This window comes from Rhinolophus sinicus, chromosome 1 (genome assembly GCF_057876585.1).
Source record: "Rhinolophus sinicus isolate RSI-liver-muscle chromosome 1, RSI-T2T, whole genome shotgun sequence".
Taxonomy (NCBI): Eukaryota; Metazoa; Chordata; class Mammalia; order Chiroptera; family Rhinolophidae; genus Rhinolophus; species Rhinolophus sinicus.
Genome location: NC_142501.1, coordinates 12,396,876 through 12,417,897, shown reverse-complemented (window position 1 = coordinate 12,417,897; position 21,022 = coordinate 12,396,876). Strand labels below are relative to the sequence as shown.

Sequence of the window (21,022 nt, the reverse complement as noted above, 5' to 3'; positions counted from 1 at the left end):
CGTGCATAAAGGATGAAATAAAATAGTACTTTTTAAATGTTCTGTACAGGCTGGCACATAATCAGTGTTCAATACATATTAGCTCTTTTCACAGGGACCCCACACACTTGTTACTCTGAAATTAAGACACACCTGCTAGAATTCACATACGGGCTCCCTATATCAGTAGCGGCATAATAGAATTAAGAAGCTAGAAGCATCCTCACCTTAGATGCTTCTGTGATCCACATGACACTGCAAAGCTTGTGAGAGCACAGGCTGAAGGCGCTCTACAGGAACAATGAGAGATCCTAATAATAGGAGATACACAGGCAGTCCTCTGCTGCAAAATTCTACTAATTCAGTAAGGATATTTATTGAGTGTTTTAAGAGCCTTCTATGGCTCCATAATGACAGATTTACATTTACTATCCACTTGACCAAACCCATTAAAGTTGTAAGAGGCCCTCTCTTGCTGAAGATCAGATATCTAGCTTCTTAAGTATTAATTTTTCATATCGCTCTGGAAAACCAAAGGCAATAAAAACCTAGCGGAAGTCTGAACAAAGTTGTTGTTTTCTCCTTTGTCCACAGGAAAAAAAATCCCAACAGAGTAGTCTATTTCAAAACGCTAAAGATAAGTTTAGTTTGTAATTCATTCCTTTACCAAATTCTTCCGGAGCATTTACTTTACTTTATGCAAAGTATAAAAGGATATCAAGAAGTATGATGGGGTGCTTGTCGTCACAGAACTCACTGTGCAGGTCATCAAACTTGCTCCCCATGACCTAACAGGCGGCGATAACGCGCCGTTACAAAGCAGGAGGCGTGTGCTTGCAGTTCAGTGGACATTAAGAGTCTATGCACAAATAGGTACACAAGGGAAGGCTTCATGGAGGAGGTAGCATCTGAAGTGTGATTCAAAGATGGACTGTATTTAAACATGGAAAACACTGGAAGGAAAGAAATTAGAATGAAAGCCCATATCTGATTGCAAAGCTCTCCGACCACACCCCACAGTGTGGCTGCAACACAGACGGGAGAAGATTGGGGCCAGATCATGGAAGGCCTAGAATATCCATTAAAGAGTCATCAACAGATAAAAGCTAAGCAGAGTAATGAGACCCCAGTGAGATCAGAGCTGGGCCTTTGTTTAAATACATGATTACACAGACCTTGCTGAAACTATTTTCTGGTGGCACCATATTTTCTAACACAAGAACTTGAGGCATCTATTGTATTCCCGATTCTCTAAATCAACCCTAAATCAGCTCAGTACAATGGTATACAGCTAATGCTACTGAGAAAATAAAAATATTTAATCTGTAACTAAAACACAAAACTATATTGGCCGCCAACTACGAGGCCTTTTCCCTTTTACTTAACTAGTTGGTTTCATTCTAAATCATCTGTTGAATGAATTGGGTTCATGTTGTATGGTTTAGATTGTTGTCTGTTGAAGAATGAAGGGCTGAGGAGATATATATCAAGCTTCATAAAAGTAACTCACAAAACAGTAGCCAGGGCTGGTGGTGAGACCATCTGCTACTTGGTGGAACTAACCACTAGAGCAAGAATATGCTTACTAACTACTTGGCTGCCCTAAGCAATTCTACACAGATGAATTTTCTAATTTTGAAAATTGCTAATAAAGGAAATTCTGTAATTTTCCTTTGCAAATAGTCCCAGTGACTAACAATCTTGAGTCAGATAACTCTTTTTAATGGCCACAATAAAACCTCTCATAATATAAATCAATTGCCTATGTACCAAGTATTAGGTCAATCTATTAGAAAGCCAAGCAGTGAAGTTATAATCCATCCATTTACAAAATACTTCAGCAACTGGGTCAAGAGTCATATATGAACTGCTCTGACAGCCTGAAATCACAGCAACCCTAAACTGAGCAAAGAGGCAGAGCTGGAGGAAGGAGTCTGACTGTGGCATAAAAAACAGGATGTGACCGAGAAACCAGGTACAGAGGGGAGATGAGAAAAGCCAGCCATGCTTCTGGCTCAAGTCACGCGTCCATCCACACAGATCCACAGCAGCCCTGATGGATTCAGAAATAAGAAGTGATAAAAGTTCCCATGTTTCCACAACAAAACGTGAAACTCCCAGAACCACGAAATCAAACCCATTACAGCCAAAAGAGCTCATAAAGGAAAAACAAGAAACTTGGGCCCAGAAATGAGAAGAGACTTTCTAATTACATGGAAAGCTAAAGGCAGAGAGGAAAGTGCAACATCACAGCATCAACCAATGAGTCACTCTTGACCTAGAAAATCCTTAAAAATTTAATCCAGAAGTAAGTACTATTATCCTCACTTTCACCGATGAGAAAACTGGGCCTTAAAGAGGTTAAATAACTTACGGTCTTCACAATATTTCCCAAACTTACTTGACCTGAACTTTATGGAAATACTAACGCTACAGACAATGTGATAAATGAGTTCAAATGATTAGAAGCGATTAGGAAAGATTTCATAAAGGCTAAGTTGTGGCCAGGGATCTTGAAGGATATTTAGGATTCAGCTGAGAAAAGGAGGAACATTTCAAGCAAAAAGCACTAGGAAGAAATAAATATCCAAGCCATGTATTTGAAGGGCTGCGAGGAGACATACAGAGCAGGAGAAACATGCGCAGAGGGTAACTCTGAGCCAGGCAAGTGGAAGAGAGCCTTGCATGTTTGGCTCAGTTTGGACCAGATTCTGTTCAAGTCACAAAAGTCTCAAAAATGACTCTCTCTATTGACACTGCCAAGACCTATATATAATGAGTTAGGTAAATAAACTTACACATATTTCACTTCCCTCACACAGACATATTTTTCTTGAAAACATGGCAAAGCTATGTTCCTGAGCTAGCAATTTCAAATCCACAGATATAATTCATTTCACATGGTGAAAAACTAAGAATCAAAAAGGAAATGAGGAAATAGACAAGAAGAGACTGAGAACTAATCATTTCCTTAGAAAGCTTCCCAAAGGCCTCTTTCGTATAAAATAAATGAGAAAAATGATTTACTGACCCCATTACATGCCTGGAAATTTACATATGCTATCTCTAATCTTACAACAACCTTTCAGAGTAGATCTAGTCCTATTTTATAGATGAAGAAAAACTGAGGCTCAGAAAAAGAAAAACCCTGCCCAAAGTCATACAGCCTACAATGGCAGGGCTGATACTTAAACTCAAAGCCAGGATGTGTGGGTGGTTGGGTGAGGGGGGGGGGGGGAGGGAGAAGGAGAGAGAGAGAGAGAGAGAGAGAGAGAGAGACTGACACTACAGAGGAATTTCCATGAGACAGCCTTACATAGAAGCTACAGTGTCTTAGTTACAATGAACCTGGCTGACCCTCTACCATACCACATCCCTTAGGACATGCAGACGGCAGCATAATTTGTCCTTTCTTGCCCAGACGTGCCTGTCACTGAGGATCTGGAGAAGGCTGTGTCAGCCAAACACAAAGCCGCTAGAAACCTGCCAATCTTCCTCAGAGCAATCGCTAGGCCTGAAGAGAGATAGTCAAATGTCTGTTTACTGTCTCTTTCACATGTATAATAGTTATGTAGTTTATGCAAACTTAGCAAATTAGGATGAAACATAGTTATGTTTTATTGAGGCGAGGGGGGGAAGATTTGTCTTGTAAAATCTCATAACTGATATAAAGTATCCGTAAATTGTAAATATAACAAAGAACCCATAACCAGAACATATAAAGAACTCTTACAACTCAATTGGAGGACAAAAACCAAATAAAAAGGTAGCAAAAGACTTAAGCATACGTCTCAACAAAGAAGACAACATATAAATGGCTAATAAGCACATGAAAAGGTACTCCAAATCGTTAATCATTAAGAAAATAGAAGTTAAAACCAAAACCACAATGAAATACCACTATACACTCACTATAATCAAAAAGGTCCATAAAACCAAGCCAATTTGGAAAACAGTTTGGCAGTTTCTTTAAGAGTTAAGCAACAGCTTACCATAAAACCCAGCAATTCCACTCCTAGAAATCTACCCAAGAGAAATTAAAATGTATGTCCACACAAGACTTGTACGCAAATGTTCATAATAGCATTATTCATAACACCAACTGGAAACAATCCAAATATTTTTCAACTGGTACATGGATTAACAAAATGTGTATATCCATACAATGGAATATGATCCAGCTATAAGAAGTAATGATGTGGTGGTACTAGCATATGAACGAACCTCAAAAACATTATGCCAAATGAAAGAAGTCACACACAAGACTACATGCATTTCATTGATTCCACTTATATGAAATGCCCAGAAAAGACAGTTTTATAGAATCAGAAAGCAGATCGGTTGCCTAGGCCTGGAGTGGGAGTGGAGACTGACTGCAAAAGAAGTCAAGAGAATTTGGGAAATGTTCTAAATTTGGGGGACATGTTCTAAAACTGCACTGCAGTGATGGTGGCAGAACTGTGTGACATCACTGAATAAGTACACTCGCAATGAGGCTTCTATGCTATGGAATCTACATCTCAATAGTGCCTTTTTAAAAGTAACTACTGAATATATATTTATTTATTTCCTATATATTTATGTACAGTGGGGGTGCCAAAAATGTACATATTTTAAGAGATGTTCTCTATGCATTACTTTTCGAAGTTGAATTGAATTACAGTAGCAATGTGTAGTATGACGTTCGCGCAAAAGATGGTGTTAATCAAACGAATGCTAGCATCATTCATTGTATTACAATTCTAATACAGTTTTTTTCTTTCTTAAAATATGTATTCATTTTTTTGGCACCCTCTGTATATTTAATAACTCCAGGGGAAATAAAAAAAGTATATGAGAGAGGGAATGTAATCATAATATTTTATGGTTCAGCTATAAAATACTTAGTCATAACATAATCATTAAGCAATCATAAATCAATAATGAACACTGATTTAACCAAAAAAATGGTTTATTTGAAAGGAGAGTGTCTATAAAACTTAATTTCTCATCTTTAACTGTAGGAAGCCAAAGAAGTGTCTAAAATTGATAAACAGCACAATAAGCACGGTATTTAAATACATAGCAATAAGCAGCAGATGAAATAAAATGGTCTTTCCCAGGAGGGAAAAGCTTATAATCTGTTTGCAGAATGCAATCATAAGCCTGAGGCTGATCACGTGGTTTGAGAAAAGGGCTGGAGAACATGACGCCGCCGCATTCACCAGCCCTTCAGCCACTAGAGGGCGCAAGGCGACACCACAGAAGGCCCTCAACGACTCGTGTTAGATACTGGGAGAAGCACCGTCTGAATAAACCACACATAAAGACTGAAAGTGGGGTTCTGGGCAACCTAGCAGGAAAAAAAGAAAGTGCGTTCATACTTTCTGTAATTTAAAAGTAAATCAGAAGTATTTTAGTTCAAAGTGGGGAGGGCAGTTAGAAAATTATAGATTGTGAGATACAGAAAGGGTATGAAACATTTCACTTCTGAACCAGTCATTTTAAATCCTGAAGGGGATGGGTGGGGTGGAATAAAGTTTCTCACTCGACAAATAAGTTCGAGCTGTAATTGATATTAAACACAGCAAATGATAAAAGTTATTGCCTAGACACTTTTAAGGTTGCATATTTTTTTTGGCCCTCCTAAAATTCATTCTTCACAACAATCAGCATGTTGTTTTTAAAAAATATAAATAGATCATGTCACTTCCCTGCTTAAACCCTTTCAAAGGCTTAGCATTAAATTAAGGATAGAACCCATTTATTCATTCAACAAATATTTATTGGTCTCCTGCATGCCAGGCTCTGCTCTAAGCAAATCCCAGCTCACACAGAACTTCCGTTTTAGTGGGAGAGACAGACAATAAAATACCTGCACTAGAGAATTTCAGATAATGATTAGAGATTTGAAGAAGACTGAAGAGTCAGGTTATGTGTGTGGACAACTTTCAATTGGTGTGTTCAGGGAAGGCTTCCCTGAGGAGTAAACTTTGTACCAAATAAGGAGGTGAGGATCTGGGTGAAGAGCATTGTAGATCTGAAGGTGGAGGAGACCGTGATTCCACTGGCACAAAGCTGGGATCAAGCTTGACAAGTGCAAAAATGGACAGAATGCCCATGGAGGCCAACATCGGTTGTAAAGAGCAGAGCTATGGAAACAGAATTACAGAGGTAGGCAGTAGGTTCACGTTAAGAACACTTCTAGGTCCATGAGATGGGATATTACTCTACCAAAAAAAGGGATGAAGTACTGACACACGCTACAACCTGGATGGACCTTGAAAACACGATGCCAAGTGAGAGTAGCCAGTCGCAAAAGACGAGATATTGTATGATTCTGTTTATATGAGATGTCCAGGATAGGCAAATCCACAGAGACAGAAAGTAGTGGTTGATTAGGGCTGGGGTGGAGGGATACGGAATAGGGACGTGACTATGTTTAAGGCTGTATTTTAGGACAATTATTAGAATTCTGTTTTCAAAACTACACACTGCAAGTTATTAGTGAGTCCAGGAAATCAATTTTCGTCAATCAATTGTTGGTCATACCAACAATTTTATTAATGGGATGGAAAATATCACAGCGCTTAGAACATAATAAGGATAACTATTACTTGGTAAAACTAATTTTAAGTTATATTCACACGTACATGTGTGTGCGTGCACAATGGGTCACAATGTAAAACGTATTGCTTACTAGTGGTTGCCATCTTTTTCTGAGCTTGAAAGCACTGAGCGAGATGTCCAACTCTCCCCAAGGGAAGAAAAGCAGCCATCATTTCTTTGCCACCAAAACAAATGAGTATGAAAGAAAATGCATTTGCTATTCTCTATGGCTCCCAATCAAAATATCAAAAATCCCTGAAAAAGTTCATTTAGAAAAAGTTGGACTAAAATAAAGTCCATCCCATGGATACAATGGAGAACTGGTTAGACAAAGGAAATTTTAAAAAATTCTTGAGAAGAAATTCCTTTGGAAAAAAATATATCCATCCCTTAGGTCATTTTAGTTTATACTCTAAAGCAAAAGTAAGGTTATCACTCTGAATTTAAATCTCTAATTTTGTAAGTCTGACAACTAAGTTCGCGAACCTGTTGCAACGATGTTGCTAACCTTTTTTGATATCAGAAGGATTAAACATTATGAATTTGTACCAACTGGACAAACAGTTAACCAAGTTTACTATTTGGAAGTGCTGAAAAGGCTGCATGAAAATGTTAGAAGACCTGAACTTTTCGCCAACAATTCGTGGCTCGCTATGAAAATGTTAGAAGACCTGAACTTTTCGCCAACAATTCGTGGCTCTTGCATCACGACAATGCACCAGCTCACACGGCACTGTGTGTGCGGGAGTTTTTAGCCAGTAAACACATAACTATCAGAACACACTCCCTACTCACCTGATCTGGCCCCCAATGACTTCTTTCTTTACCCGAAGACAAAGGAAATATTGAAAGGAAGACATTTTGATGACATTCAGGACATCAAGGGGTAATACGACGACAGCTCTGATGGCCATTCCAAAAAAAGAGTTCCGAAATTGCTTTGGAGGGTGGACCAGGCACTGGTGTCAGTGCATGGCTTCCCAAGGGAGTACTTTGAAGATGACCATAATGATATTCAGCAATGAGGTAAGTAGCGCTTTTTCTAGGATGAGTTCGCGAACTTAATTGTCCCACGTCGTATGTCAACTTACACATCTCAGGTGATAGTCCCACGTTGTTTCTGTGAATCATCTGAACATGTCCATCTTGTTCATGGACAAGATGCTTTTCAACAGAATTTTACAAAACTAAAGGGAAAATTTTTTAAGGAGCCACTGACTTAGCATTTAAAAAATCAAATAAAGACCTTGACACAATGACATTAATTTTTTTTCTTTATATTTAAAATACAAAAGATAAATTGTGGACCATAAACTATTTTAACAAATGAGAAAAAAAGAAAACTTGACACAAATAAGTTTTGAGGGACCTACAGGTCATATAAAGTCTTTTCATGTTGCTATTTTCCCCAAATATTCCATAATATCTTATCTTGTCACAATAGCAACAGAACATCCCCGATTCAAAGAGGGAACACTGACAGGAGAACACAAAAGGGAAATCCAAGTCATGGCGGCTGAAAATCCAAGGTTCAAGTCCAATTCTGCTACTTACTATCTATGTAACATTGGGAAATTGATTTAAAAATCTCTGCTTTGGTTTCCTTATCTATAAAATAGGGATAATAAAGCCCAACCTACCTTGCAGAGCTATTGTGAAGATCAAAACTGAATACACATGGAAGCACACACGATAAACTGTAAAGTACTTTATAAATATTAGTTTTTATAATTTACTGATATTCCCAATTCCATAGCTGACTCAATACCTGAACCCCACCAAGAGTCTATGCTGTCACCTCTCATCTCAAATGCGAACGGCAATGTTTTGTTCCCACACCGTGTTGTCAGGCAATGAGCCATAATCGCAAGTCCTGATCACATTTGTTAAGAGGACGTTCGCTGCATTTCTTTCATTACAGCCAGAGTGACCACACGTCCCATTCATCCAGGTTTGTCTAGGACTGTTTCCACATTACCATCCCTTCTCACTTTCAAAAGTGCTCCAACTTGAATGCTACATTATAAGGTCACCCTAATTATATCAGACATAGTTGTGGCACCAAGAGGTGACAAGGGGCTGGCCTTAGGATTCCCACTGTACTTTCCAGGAGCCCCTGAAAGCCATCCCAAACAAACAAACAATGTCAGCAAGAACAGTGAGCGTGCTACGCAGAACGGCGCCTAACCAAATTGCTGGTCCTTAACCCCTCCTATACAAAAACTCGGGAACTAATGCACACAAATATTCTCTGGTTTAAAACATATTACAAACCCACCAAATAGTCCAGTCTTAATCAACACTTGAGAACTCACATGAGCACATACACATAATCACAAAGAAAGTCGGCGAGGAATCTAAACCATGACACTGTATCACCAACCTCACGTCCTGCATGGCCTTACATAAAATATGCAGCCTTTCTGAGCCGCTTTTCGCCTCTGGAACGACGTGTGTCTCCTCCACTTCCACAGAGAGACCGCATTAGCGAGCCCAGTGAAGTGTTTGGAGTGCTTCCTGAAAGTAATGGACTGCCATCCCCTACAGCCAGCTGTTAACTGACTGGGAAAGAGGCTGAGGTAACCTTGCATAAAAAAGCAAAACCTCTACAAGGTGAAGGGTATTTTTCCCCCTCCTTTTCTTCACAGGTTTTCAATTCAAATGTGTTGCCAGGAGCTCCATAACAGGACGAAAAGGGTCACTGAAACAGTGAAATGCTGGTCCACTTCTGCTAAGGAACGCAGTCGTAATAATCTTCCCAGGGGTCATGGACTCCTAGCACTATGGGCTAGCTTCGAAGGGCCTATGAAGTCCCCAAATGGTAAATAAAGGCAGACCTGCACACGCCCACACTTCTCTGGGTGACTCAATAATCCCCAGCACAGAGGGAAGAGTCCTCGACAAAGAGAAGACAACATTCAGTTCATATTTAGCTACCAACTTGTATGGGTACCTTGGATGAATCACTTTAATCTCTGTATGTCTCAGTTTCCTTAGCTTTCCAAAGGAATATCTGCTTCAAAAGATGGTTGTGAGGATGAGATGAGAAAATATTGACGAAAGTGCTCTGCGGCAATGAAAAATACTGTGTATTTTATCGCTTTTAAAATCACCAGTAGATGCTGATAAAAATCCTGCCTGGCGATGGTTCCTATCTATTTAGAAAGGAACAGCAAAAGAATAAGGAAAGCAAATAATGACCCACAATTAAAATTCACCTTCACCCCACCCCCCGGATCCTGGATTTGCGGAGCCAAACCACTCAGGGGAGATGTCAGATCACAAGGCAGTTTCTGCCCAGCTCAGGCTGCTCAGCGACCATGGTTTCACACTGATAAATGCCTCTCAAATCTCAGAGCACAAAGTGAGAGTTCACAAGGTTAGGCACATTAATTAGCAGCACGCATTTGGATTCTGTATTCATCAAACACAACAAGCAGCTATTCAATATTTGCCTATTTGCACTACTCTGAGATCTCTAATGCAAAGATCTAGACAGAGTACAAAAAAAAAGCCTAAGAAAGTAACCTAAAATAAACCTGTCACCATCAGAATGTGCCTCCGAGTAAATTAGCAGCTTTAAACCATGGCCAAGGTTCTGCATAGGCCTACAGCAGAGAGCGTCAGAGTAACGAACGTGCAGGTTACAGAAGTGGGTCCCTGCTTCAAAAGGAAGGGAAAATAAAGTACTTCTAAGAAAACAGACTCCTTTTTGTGCTTTAAAAAAAATTCCTCTTAATTCCTTTCGCCTGGTTCCTTATCGACCTGTAACTCCCACAGGAAGACCACAGCATTCTACTGTATCCTTCCAGATTCTTTTCAACTCAGTAAGTCTATTTCCATACCTCAATTAGTTTCACCTTCCTATATCTAAAATAAGCCTATATGCAAAATAAGCAACATTTTATAAATGATTAAATATTTGCATTAGTATGCAAGACTGAATTGAGACTGACCTTGAGCCCGTATGTTTTGAAGGGTCCCAGGTGGAAGCGCAAGGATGAAAGAGAACAGACCAGTCCCTTAGAGAAGCCCAGACACAGGCCGTGGCTGGGCAACAGCGTCACCTGCAGGGAGTTCTCAACACCTGCCCAGCCAAGCCCGGCCTTAGACCTGCGCAATCCAAGTCCTGAGGGTGAGAGCTCCACACAACAGTATTTTTTCTGATATATAAACAGGATATAGAACTACTGTCAAAGGGCATGAATGTCACAGCTTACAGAAACTCTAGGGCAGACCGAAACCAGGAAGAAAAAAACACCCTCTACATTCTCTTTAGATTTGGGGTAAATGACTATCTTTCACCAAAAACGTTCATAGAGCCAATCTTAAATTCCAACGGTGATGATCCCACTGGGAGATGAACACAGAGATGAACAACCTTTTTTCTCTCCCTTTGTTTCCATATCCCACCTGGGGCCATTCTGACTGATGCCGACCCAGCACCAAAACTGCAAGAATTGGGCAAATTCTCTCAAATCTGGAAGGCCCCCAAAGAGAGGACTGTTGATTATGGGACCATCCTATTTTCAAATCAGCTTCAGGGGTTTTGATGGGATTCATTAATTTCTAGAAAGGGGAACTACTATGCCGACTTTGGTTTCGCACTCTGATGACACGTATCCCTTGGAAAAAGCCTAATAATGGTGGCACCCTTTTTCTGACAACTCTGTCAGGACTCTTGGATAAATATTCGAAGATATTTCTAGAAGCTACCCTTTCAAGGCTCCTGAAGAACGTCAATATCCCCAGACAGCAAGGAGGTAAGTCCCAGAGGCTGTGTCCTAAGCCACACGTCTCGGAGGCAGTCTTACCTGTTCTACCTTCACTCTGCCTTGGTCTCATCTGCTCAAAGCTTCCAATAGCAAAAGACAGGGGAGGCATTTTACACACTCCCCTAAACCACACACAGCATGTCTCCTAGGAAGCAGTTCTGCTCCAACCCACAACAGAGCCTGGGCTTTTCCCAGTCATCCCGGCTGCCTAACAAAGAAAGGCAGCAGAAACTTCCCTTTCTCAAGCAAGCCTTCCCTGATTAAAACCTTAAGGCTGAATGCCCCCAGGGAGGAGAATGGAATTTGCTTGTTGTAGATTATTGTAGACCTCAAAAAATCTGTGCAGGCAGGGGCTAAGTAGCAGAGAATAAAACAAGTCCAGCATTTAGAATTATGAGGCATCAAGAAAACCTGGTTGAAAAATGATTCTATAGCCTGGAGAAGAAAAAACAAAAGCAATTATGACTGCGCTTAAGTGATTTTCCCCCTATAATATCCACAATTTCAATAACATGATTACAATACTTTTAGGATTAAGAAATGTATTTTATTTATATCTCTAAATGTATATTCATTGCTGAAACTAACCATATCACTTTCCAAAATAAATAACGAGGTAATGCTCTCTATCATAGCATCCTTAGATAAAACGAACACACACACACACACACACACACACACACACACGCACACACGCACACCATCTGAGTTATAAGTAGCAGATACCCACCTGGCTGTCCCGTGCTGGGAATCCATGATAACCTGGGGTCAGAGGCTCGTTCTAAGAGAAAGAAAAGAAAAATCAAACTATAAGATGAAAGAAAATGGTCCAAATAATCAAAATCATCCCAATTGATCAAATATAAATTCCAGCACTGGATGTTAAGGTGTTCTGTTGCTATATTCCACTCTACTTAACTATGTACATTTCCCAGTTCAGCCTCTACCAGGGCAAAACACAACAACAAACAAGAAAATCGGTATTTGCTCATGAACGCTATTCACAAACACTATTCTCCTCCTTGTGCAGCAAACCTGTGTCGTCCTCGGGATATCTCAAACGGAACGACTGGGATTTGAGGAAGAACAATTCTTAACCTCACACTGTGGGACTTCAGCACCCCTGGCCCCTAACCACTAAAAACAATCTTAAGAAAAACAAAGTTGAAGGACTCATACTTCCTGATTTCAAAGTTTACTACAAATTACAGTAATCAAGACAGTGCAATGCTGGCATAAGGACAGACATACAGACCAATGGAACATAACTAAGAGTCCAGAAATAAACCCTTATAGTTGTGATAACTTGATTTTTGACAGGGTGCAAAAGAAAAAAGAGAAATCAATGAAGGAAAGAATAGTCTTTTCAACAAATGATGCTGAGACAACTGGATATCCACATGTAAAAGAATAAAGTTGGAATTCTATCTCAAACCATATACAAACTTAACTCAAAATAGATCACATACCGAAAACCATAAAACTCTTAGATGAAACAAAGGTCATCATGACCTTTGATTGGGTAATAGTTACTTCAATATGATACCAAAAACACAAGTGACAAAGGAAATTTGGATAAACTGGTCTTCACCAAAATTAAAAACTTTTGTTCTTCAAAAGATACCATCAAGTTTGAGGATCTAATTGTACAGCATAATGATTATAGTTAAAAATACTGTATCATATACTTGAAAGTTGCTAAGAGAGAACCATATGATTTCACTGATATGTGGTATATAAACCAAAAACAACAAAAGAACAAGACAAACAAATGAGAAACAGAAACTCATAGACACAGACAATAGTTTAGTGGTTACGAGGGTAAGGGGGAGGGGAGTGGGAGATGAGGGTAAAGGGGATCAAATATATGGTGATGGAAGGAGAACTGACTCTGGGTGGTGAACACACAATGGGATTTATAGATGATGTAATACAGAATTGTACACCTGAAATCTATGTAATTTCACTAACAATTGTCACCCCAATAAATTAAAAAAAAAAAAAAAGTAGATGTTACGTTTTCTCCCCACAAAAAAGAAATGGTAATTATATGACATGACGCAGGTGTTAGCTAATGATGCTAATCACTCTGAAATAGATAAATGTATCAAATCAACACGTGCACACCTTAAACTTGCATAATGTTATATATCAGGTATAGCTCAATAAAGCTGGGGGCAAAAAGACACCCATGAAAAGACAACCCACAGAATGGGAGAAAATACTTGCCAATTACATGTCTAATAAGAGACTCGTATTCAGAATATGAGTATATAAAGAACTCTTACAACTCAACAACAAATAGACAAATAACCAAAATTTTTAAATAGGCAAAGGATCTGAACAGGAAGTTCTCCCAAGAAAATATACAAATGGCAAATAAGCACATAAAAGACATTCAACATCATTAGTCATTAGGGAAATGCAAATCAAAACCACAGTGATATAATATTAGTATTTCACACACACTAGGATGGTTATAATAAAAAAGTCAGACAATAACAAGTATTGGAAAGGATATGGAGAAACTGGAATCTCGTACATTGCTGGTGGGAATGTACAATGGTACAGCCACCTTGGAAACAGTTTGACAGAACCTCAGAATGTTAAAACACAGTTACCATATGACCCAGCAATTCCACACCCAGGTACAATCAAGAAAAGTGAAAACATGTCCACACTAAACCTTGTAAATAAATGTTCACAGCAGCTTAGTTCATAATTGCCAAAAAGTAGAAACAATCCAAATGTCCATCAATTGATGAATGGATAAAGTGTGGTATATCCATAACTGAGTATTATTCGGCAATTTTAAAAAGAAATGAAACACTGATATAACATGGATGAATCTTGAAAACATCACGCTAAGTGGAAAAAAATCAGAGACAAAAAGCCACAAATGTATGATTCCATTTATATGAAATATCCAGAATGGGCCAATCCATAGAGAAAGACAGTAAACGAGCAGTTCCAGGAGCTAAAGGGGAGGGACGGGGAGTGACGACTAATGGGTACTAGGCTTATTTTTGGTAATGAAAATATTCTGGAATTAGATAGTGGTGATGAATGCACAACTCGATGATTATATACTACAAACCACCAAAACACTAAAAATACTTCAAAAGAGTGAGATTTATGGTCTGTGAATTATATGTCAATAAACCTATTATTTGAAAATAATAATAATTACGGCAATGTTGGCTATTTTCACACTAATTTTTACAGGGGAGACATATACAGCTTAACTGTAACCAATGAACAGTGCTCCTTCCAAACTTTTAAGTGTCTTGTTTGTTCTGGATTCTACAAATTTATTTCAATACCATGGCCTATAGATCTTAACAATGATGATGAAAAAGATAATGATAACACTAGACACTGAACAACTGATCAGGTACAGTAGTTTCAGGATGGAGGCAAGAAGGAGAGAAAAGCAGCGAAGAGGAGATAATAAAGCACAGACACTATGTGGGAAAGCGGACTTTCAACCCAGGTCTGTTAGACTCCAAAGCCCCTGTTCTTTCCATTTATCAAGGTCTCTTCTCTAATGACCATTCCATATTACTCCTTTACAGTGAGTATTTCAAGATCGTCTGAGAAGGGAATTATATGATTAAGAAACTAACCAAAAACATCCAAAAGCAAAATTAACAGAGATTCGGCACTCCCAGAGAATATCCATGTATAAGCCATATTCTTGGGTTCAACAACGTAGACAACTTTTTATAGGGAAAGAAAAGCACAATCCTACAAGCCAGTACTGTCAAAAACTTGACTAGCAAAGACAGACGCAACAGGCTGTGCGGAGATGTAGCAGAGGAAACGAATCTACTCCTCCACCTGCCTTGGCAAAGCACTACCCTTCTCTGTCCGCATCGCCCAGATAGGCTATTTGGAACTCTGCAGCCCCAGAAGATGCCACCTTTCTGAAAGTGGCCTGTACGTAATGACAAAGGCTTGCTTTCTCTTTAAACTTCACCATGTATGTAGCTCTCCCTTCAAAGTGCATTAACATAGCATGTTTTTGAAGATTATAGAAATGGATCCTACTGTAAGTATTCGTTAGCAATTTCCTTTTTTTTGTTGCTCAATATCATAAGATGAATTTCACTAATTTTGACTACTGTTAGTTTTCTAGTTTATGAACATATCACAATTTATTTACCTGTGTTATTTCCCCCATCAATATATATTTAAATTGTTTCCAGTCCTTTTTGTTTGCACTCACAAACCACGTTGCCTATGAACATTTTTAGATTTGAGATACCTTTTCACTCATGAGATTGGAGAAAATGAAAGTATCACCAATTGGCAAGACGAGTAAGTAAACAGATACCTTCACATCTAACAGCAGGATGTAAGCATATTGGGACCACTGGTTTGCAAAGCCACTTAACAATAATTATTAAAATATTTAATGCACATACCTTCCTGTAATTTCACATCTTTGATCCCTGGATCTAGAAAATCACTTGCACATGTGCTCAAAAAAACATGTGCAAAGATTTTTCAATGCAGTGCAGTTTGTAATCATGCAAAACTAGAAAGAACCTCAAGCCTCAATTAATAATAGGGAAACAGTATTATCAACTATTGTACTATTTCAACATCCTCTGTGTAAGTTTTTAAAAAGATAAAAATCCCTATGAACTATCTCAAGTAATATTAAATGACAGCATAACAAGTCAGTGTGGTATTTTTTATCACAATATAAAACTACGTATTTCTATATGAGTATAAAAAAGTAATGAATGCATAGAAAAGATCTAGAAAGATACACAACAAACTTCTAACAGTGGTTATCTCTAAGGAGAAGAATAAGATTTGTGGAAGGCAGAGAGAGTATACTTTATCTGAATTGTTTGAATTTTACAAAATGTAAAATTCATGTATTTCGTGTATTAAAAAGAACGGAAAAAGTCACTATTACCAGTGTTTCATAATGTTTTATAACTTACAAAAACACTTTCACATAATCTTATTTAGTCCTCACACTGCAGAAAATAGGCTTTCTAACCCTCATTTTACAGAGGACAACACTAAATTTCAGGAAGATTAAGTGATTTGTTCAAGGCCAAATAGCTAATGATAATGGCTGAGCTGCCATCAGATTTAAGTCTTAACTCTATACCCAGTACTTCTGTTACTTCATGACAACTAGAAAAAAACAACAACAAAACATTCCCCTGGTCCAGGTAGTGATGATGATGCTTCCTAAAGGCGTGCAGATCTGAGGTTGTAATCAGTGTAAAAATAGTAACCAACATTTAAAGCAGAGCTGGAACCACAAGACAAGCCAATGGAACACATGGGAGAGAAATCAGATGTATGGAACTCTAAAGAGGAAAAGTCTTCAGCAGCTACCATATGTGCCCAAACAGGAGCTACTGGCCTAGTAAGACTGAAAGAGTTAGAAACTGACTCTGCGTAGGCCCAGAGGCTGCTCAAAAATAAAAAGACTATATAAGAAATAAAATAACAACCACAAGAATCCTTACTGACTAGAGGACAGCAATTAGACCAGTTTAGAAGCTTCTAGTTCGTGGACATGTGAAAGAGTAACAGACGGATCCTTAAGTAACTGGCCAATAGAGCAACTGCGATGGATCGTGCATGTACAGTGGACACAGAAGTGAAGAAAAATATCACCTGACTTTTGTATTTTTCACTGGCTGCTTAGAAGCTCCCATATGCACGTATGTTTGAAAAATCCATTTAAGCAGAAGAATCCTTCATTTTTTCAGTCAGAGTGAGTGGAACAATTGCTTTATGGCAGCATTGTGCTGGAATCCAGGTACTTCCAGAGCTCAGAGTCATAATAATTACAAGACAATGTGACTGACACCACATAACCAAAGTCTACAAAAGGAACTACAGGACTTCAGATGACCTTTTTTAAAAGTGTGTGTGAGAGTGGGAAGCAGGTAACAACCTCTAACCTCAAGACAAGATCTCCACTGCCGTGATGGATTGATGCATGCTGACAAGAGAATTTCAAAGCCACGTTTCGAAATGTATTCTGAAAAATATCAATATCATTTCTAAATGATCAGCCAATATATTTGCTCATTCCAAATTAAAATTACCCAGAATACTGCACCTGAGAGGAAAAACAAAAGTACTGTTTCCTTAAGCATTTTTAAAATACAGTTAAAAGAAAGGTGCTAAAAGAGGACTTGACAACACTGAAGATCAAACAACCCTCCTTCTGGTACAAGAGTATTTCTTACTACCGTGTTTCCCCGAATAGAAGACCTAACCGGAAAATAAGTATTAGCATGATTTTTAAGGATGCTCCTAATATAAAATAAGCCCTAATGCATCTTTTGGAGCAAAAATTAATAAAAGACCCGGTCTTATTTTCAGGGAAATACAGTAGGGCTCATTTTATATTACAAGCATCCTGAAAAATCATGCTAGGGCTTACTTTCCGGTTAGGTCTTATTTTCGGGGAAACACGGTAGCTTCTACCAGTAGGAGCAGGGTGAAGAAAATGGAAATGCACAATGAAGTTACATTAAGCAATTAAAAAAAATTTTTAAAAACCCACCCTGTTGTCTTTCTTATATGACTAACAAAATCAAACCCCTTTCACAAGATGAAAGAAAAATATTGAGAATGGAACAAAATAAATTCTTGTCACCATGCACTTTTGGGAGCAGAAAGTAAAAGGAAGCAGAGGGAAGGAAAAAATGAAGCTGTCCTCTAGAACCAAAACTGGGCAGTGGTAGTACAAGCCCAGAATTTTCACTGACTTACTCCCAGTCGAAAATGAATTGCACATTATCTGACATACATTTAACAATGGAAGGAAAGATTGATTTAGACCATCCTCGCCGGGGAGAAAAAGCAAGTCAATTTTATCAGGATATTGCACTACCTTGTTTTGCAGCCAGAGTTACTGTTTTTCAAGTATTTTTGAATTGGGTCATGGAAGGGGCCCCACAGAAACTGACGCTATACCTGAAGTCCATATGCAAAAGTACCAGCAACAAGTACCTTTGTCTCAGGAAGACAGATTGCTGACAAACCACAGGGCATCATGCTGCTTCAAAACCATATCGGGTTCAAGGTACCCAAAGACAAGACAACAGCTTATAAGGGATATGAATCTGGTAGTAGCTGAACACATAGTCCCGGCATAAGGTCCGCTGGTAACTGGTAAACCACGCTTTCATGCACCGATAAAATAAAACATTATTCCACCTCCCCATCAAGATAACTGATGATTTAGTTTTTTGTGACACCCATCACTCCATCCCAAATACCCTGCCTGGTGTTTTTTGTTTTGTTTTGTTTTGTTTTTTAAGTTAAAAATGCCCTGGTATAAGTAGTATTTTTCATGTTAATATCTGACACAGGAATTTACTGGGTCCTCACAGCCCACCTTTGAAACAGACTATAATTTCCCCTTTTCAAAACCAGTCACAGGTTTCCAAGAAGCAGCCAATCAAACCCCTTTTCTTCAAAGGTGAGGAAACTGACTTAGACAATTGCCCTGTCTATAGTCAGTGAACTAAGAAGACATAAAAGAGGACCTAGAACTTAGAACTCTTGACTCTCAAATCATGTATGTTATTCATGCCTCAGACTCCGCTAACTGCAGGCGTAACTAGCTCCTTTCATGATGCACTAGAGAAAGTGTGGACTTTGGGAATCAAAGAGATGTCGATTTAAATACTGGCTGTGTCACTTCCTAACTACATCACTCTGGTCAAATTGCTTAATCTCTCTGAGCCTCAATTTTCTCAATTGTGTAACAGATAAAGAGAGAACTCGGGTGAAGTTTATGTAGCACAGTATTTAACATACAGGAGAAGCTCCAGAAAAAAATCCTTCCCCACCTCTATGCCTATCAGTTGCAAATGACTTGAGAAATTGAATCAATCTATGGGACTCATTCCAACTAAGTAACACATTTCTAAATAACCAACCTTCAATTTTTCTTAGTTTATTCTAAAGTCAGCTCTTTAGGAATATGTGCCAAATGGGCCAACCAGCCTCACTGAAGGTGTTCAAAAACTAGATAAAAATTAGTGATGTTGGAAATCGATTCCAGGGTTCAGTGAGAGAATGAATGAGATTATCTCTAAGGTGACCACTGCAACTTTGCCTTTTGTGACATATATGCTTCATACAGCTAAGCAGGCCACGGCTGGGATCAATTCATATTGGCTAACACTCCCAGCTCTTCAGATTTCCTTTACAAATCCACCGTGTTCTTACTTATTTTTTACTTAAAATTCAATCATGATAACAAAATTATATTTTGAAGTACATAAGTAATATATAATAAATAAAATTCTCCTTCAATCTACCCTTTCTGGTACTAAGGTTTGAGATCATACTACAAATATTCTTCAGCAGAGTCCTTTTTCTTTTTAAAAAAATTGTGATTATATATAAGTAACGTAAAATTGGAGGACAAAATTTGCAACCATTTTCAAGTGTACAGTTCTGTGGCATTAAGTATATTCACATTGTTATGTAACCATCACCACCATCCATCTCTAGAACTTTCTCCAACCGGAACTCTATACCCATTAAACTCCATAACCCCAGACCCCCTGGCAATCACCATTCTCCTTTCTGTCTCTATGAATCTGACTATTCTAGGTTCCGCATATAAGTGGAATTATATACTATTTTTCCTGTTGTGTCTGGCTTATTTCACTTACCATAAGTCTTCATGGTTCATCCATGTTTAGCATGAGTCAGAATTTCCTTCTTTATAAGGATGAATAATATTCCATTATATGTATATACTATATTTCATTTATCTCTCAGCTGTTCATAGATACTTAGGTTGCTTCCACATTTTGGCTATTGCGAGTAACGCTGCTATGAACATGGGTGCACAAATATCTGTTAGAGTTCCTGCTTTCAACTCTTTTGGGTACATACCCAGAAGCAGAGTTGCTGAATTATTGGTAACTTCTGTTTAATATTTTGAGGACTCACCAAACCCTTTTCCATAGCAGTTGCACCATTTTACATCCCCACCAGCAATGCATGAGTTCTAATGTCTCCACGTCCTCACCAATACTTATTTTGTTTGTTTTTTACCACAGCCTTTCTAAGGGGTGTGAAGTTGTTTTCTCATTGTGGTCTTGATCTGCATTTCCTCTATGATTACTGATGGTGAGCATCGCTTTATGTATGTATTGGCCATTTGTAGATCTTCTATGGGGAAATGTCTAGTCAAGTCCTATGCCCATTTTTTAACAGGGACATTTGTTGTTGTTGTTGTTATTGCTGTTGAGTTGTAGTTCTTTTTATATTTTGAATCATAAAATATGTGATTTGTAAGCATTTTCTCCCATACTTGGGCTACATTTTCACTCTGTTGATAAATGCCCTTTGATGCACAAAAGTTTTTAATTTTCATGAAGTTTAATTTATCTATTTTTTCTTTTATCTGTGCTTTTGGTGTCGTATCCAAAAACCTATTGCCAAATTCAAAGTCCTGTTTTCCCCCTATGTTTTCTTCTAAGAGTTTTATAGTTCTAGCTTTTATGTTCGGGTCTTTGATCTATTCTGAGTTGATTTTTGTATATGGTGTAAGGGAAGAGAGTCCAACTTCACTTTTTTGCATGTCTTACTTATATTTGAAGTTTCTTAGATCGCTACTTGCCACCTTCTGGTTTCGGAACATCTGGAATTAGAATCCGTTCTACCCA

The 21,022-nt window shown here is 38.4% G+C and overlaps 1 protein-coding gene across 40 annotated transcripts in view; it reads right to left on the bottom strand.

Moving 5' to 3' along the window:
- Positions 1–21,022, bottom strand: part of RBFOX2 (RNA binding fox-1 homolog 2) — a 258,130-nt gene that overhangs the window by 162,686 nt on the left and 74,422 nt on the right. For 39 of the 40 annotated variants that reach the window (XR_016020738.1, XR_016020739.1, XR_016020754.1 and 36 more), the window contains exon 2: positions 12,073–12,123. The exons of the other annotated variant lie outside the window; for it this stretch is intronic. Coding sequence is in view for 36 of the 39 variants with exons in the window: in XM_088796770.1 (XP_088652896.1) it covers positions 12,073–12,123 (51 nt within the window). In the remaining 3 variants the exon portion in view is untranslated. The remainder of the gene's footprint in view (positions 1–12,072; positions 12,124–21,022) is intronic. 40 annotated transcript variants of the gene reach the window in all.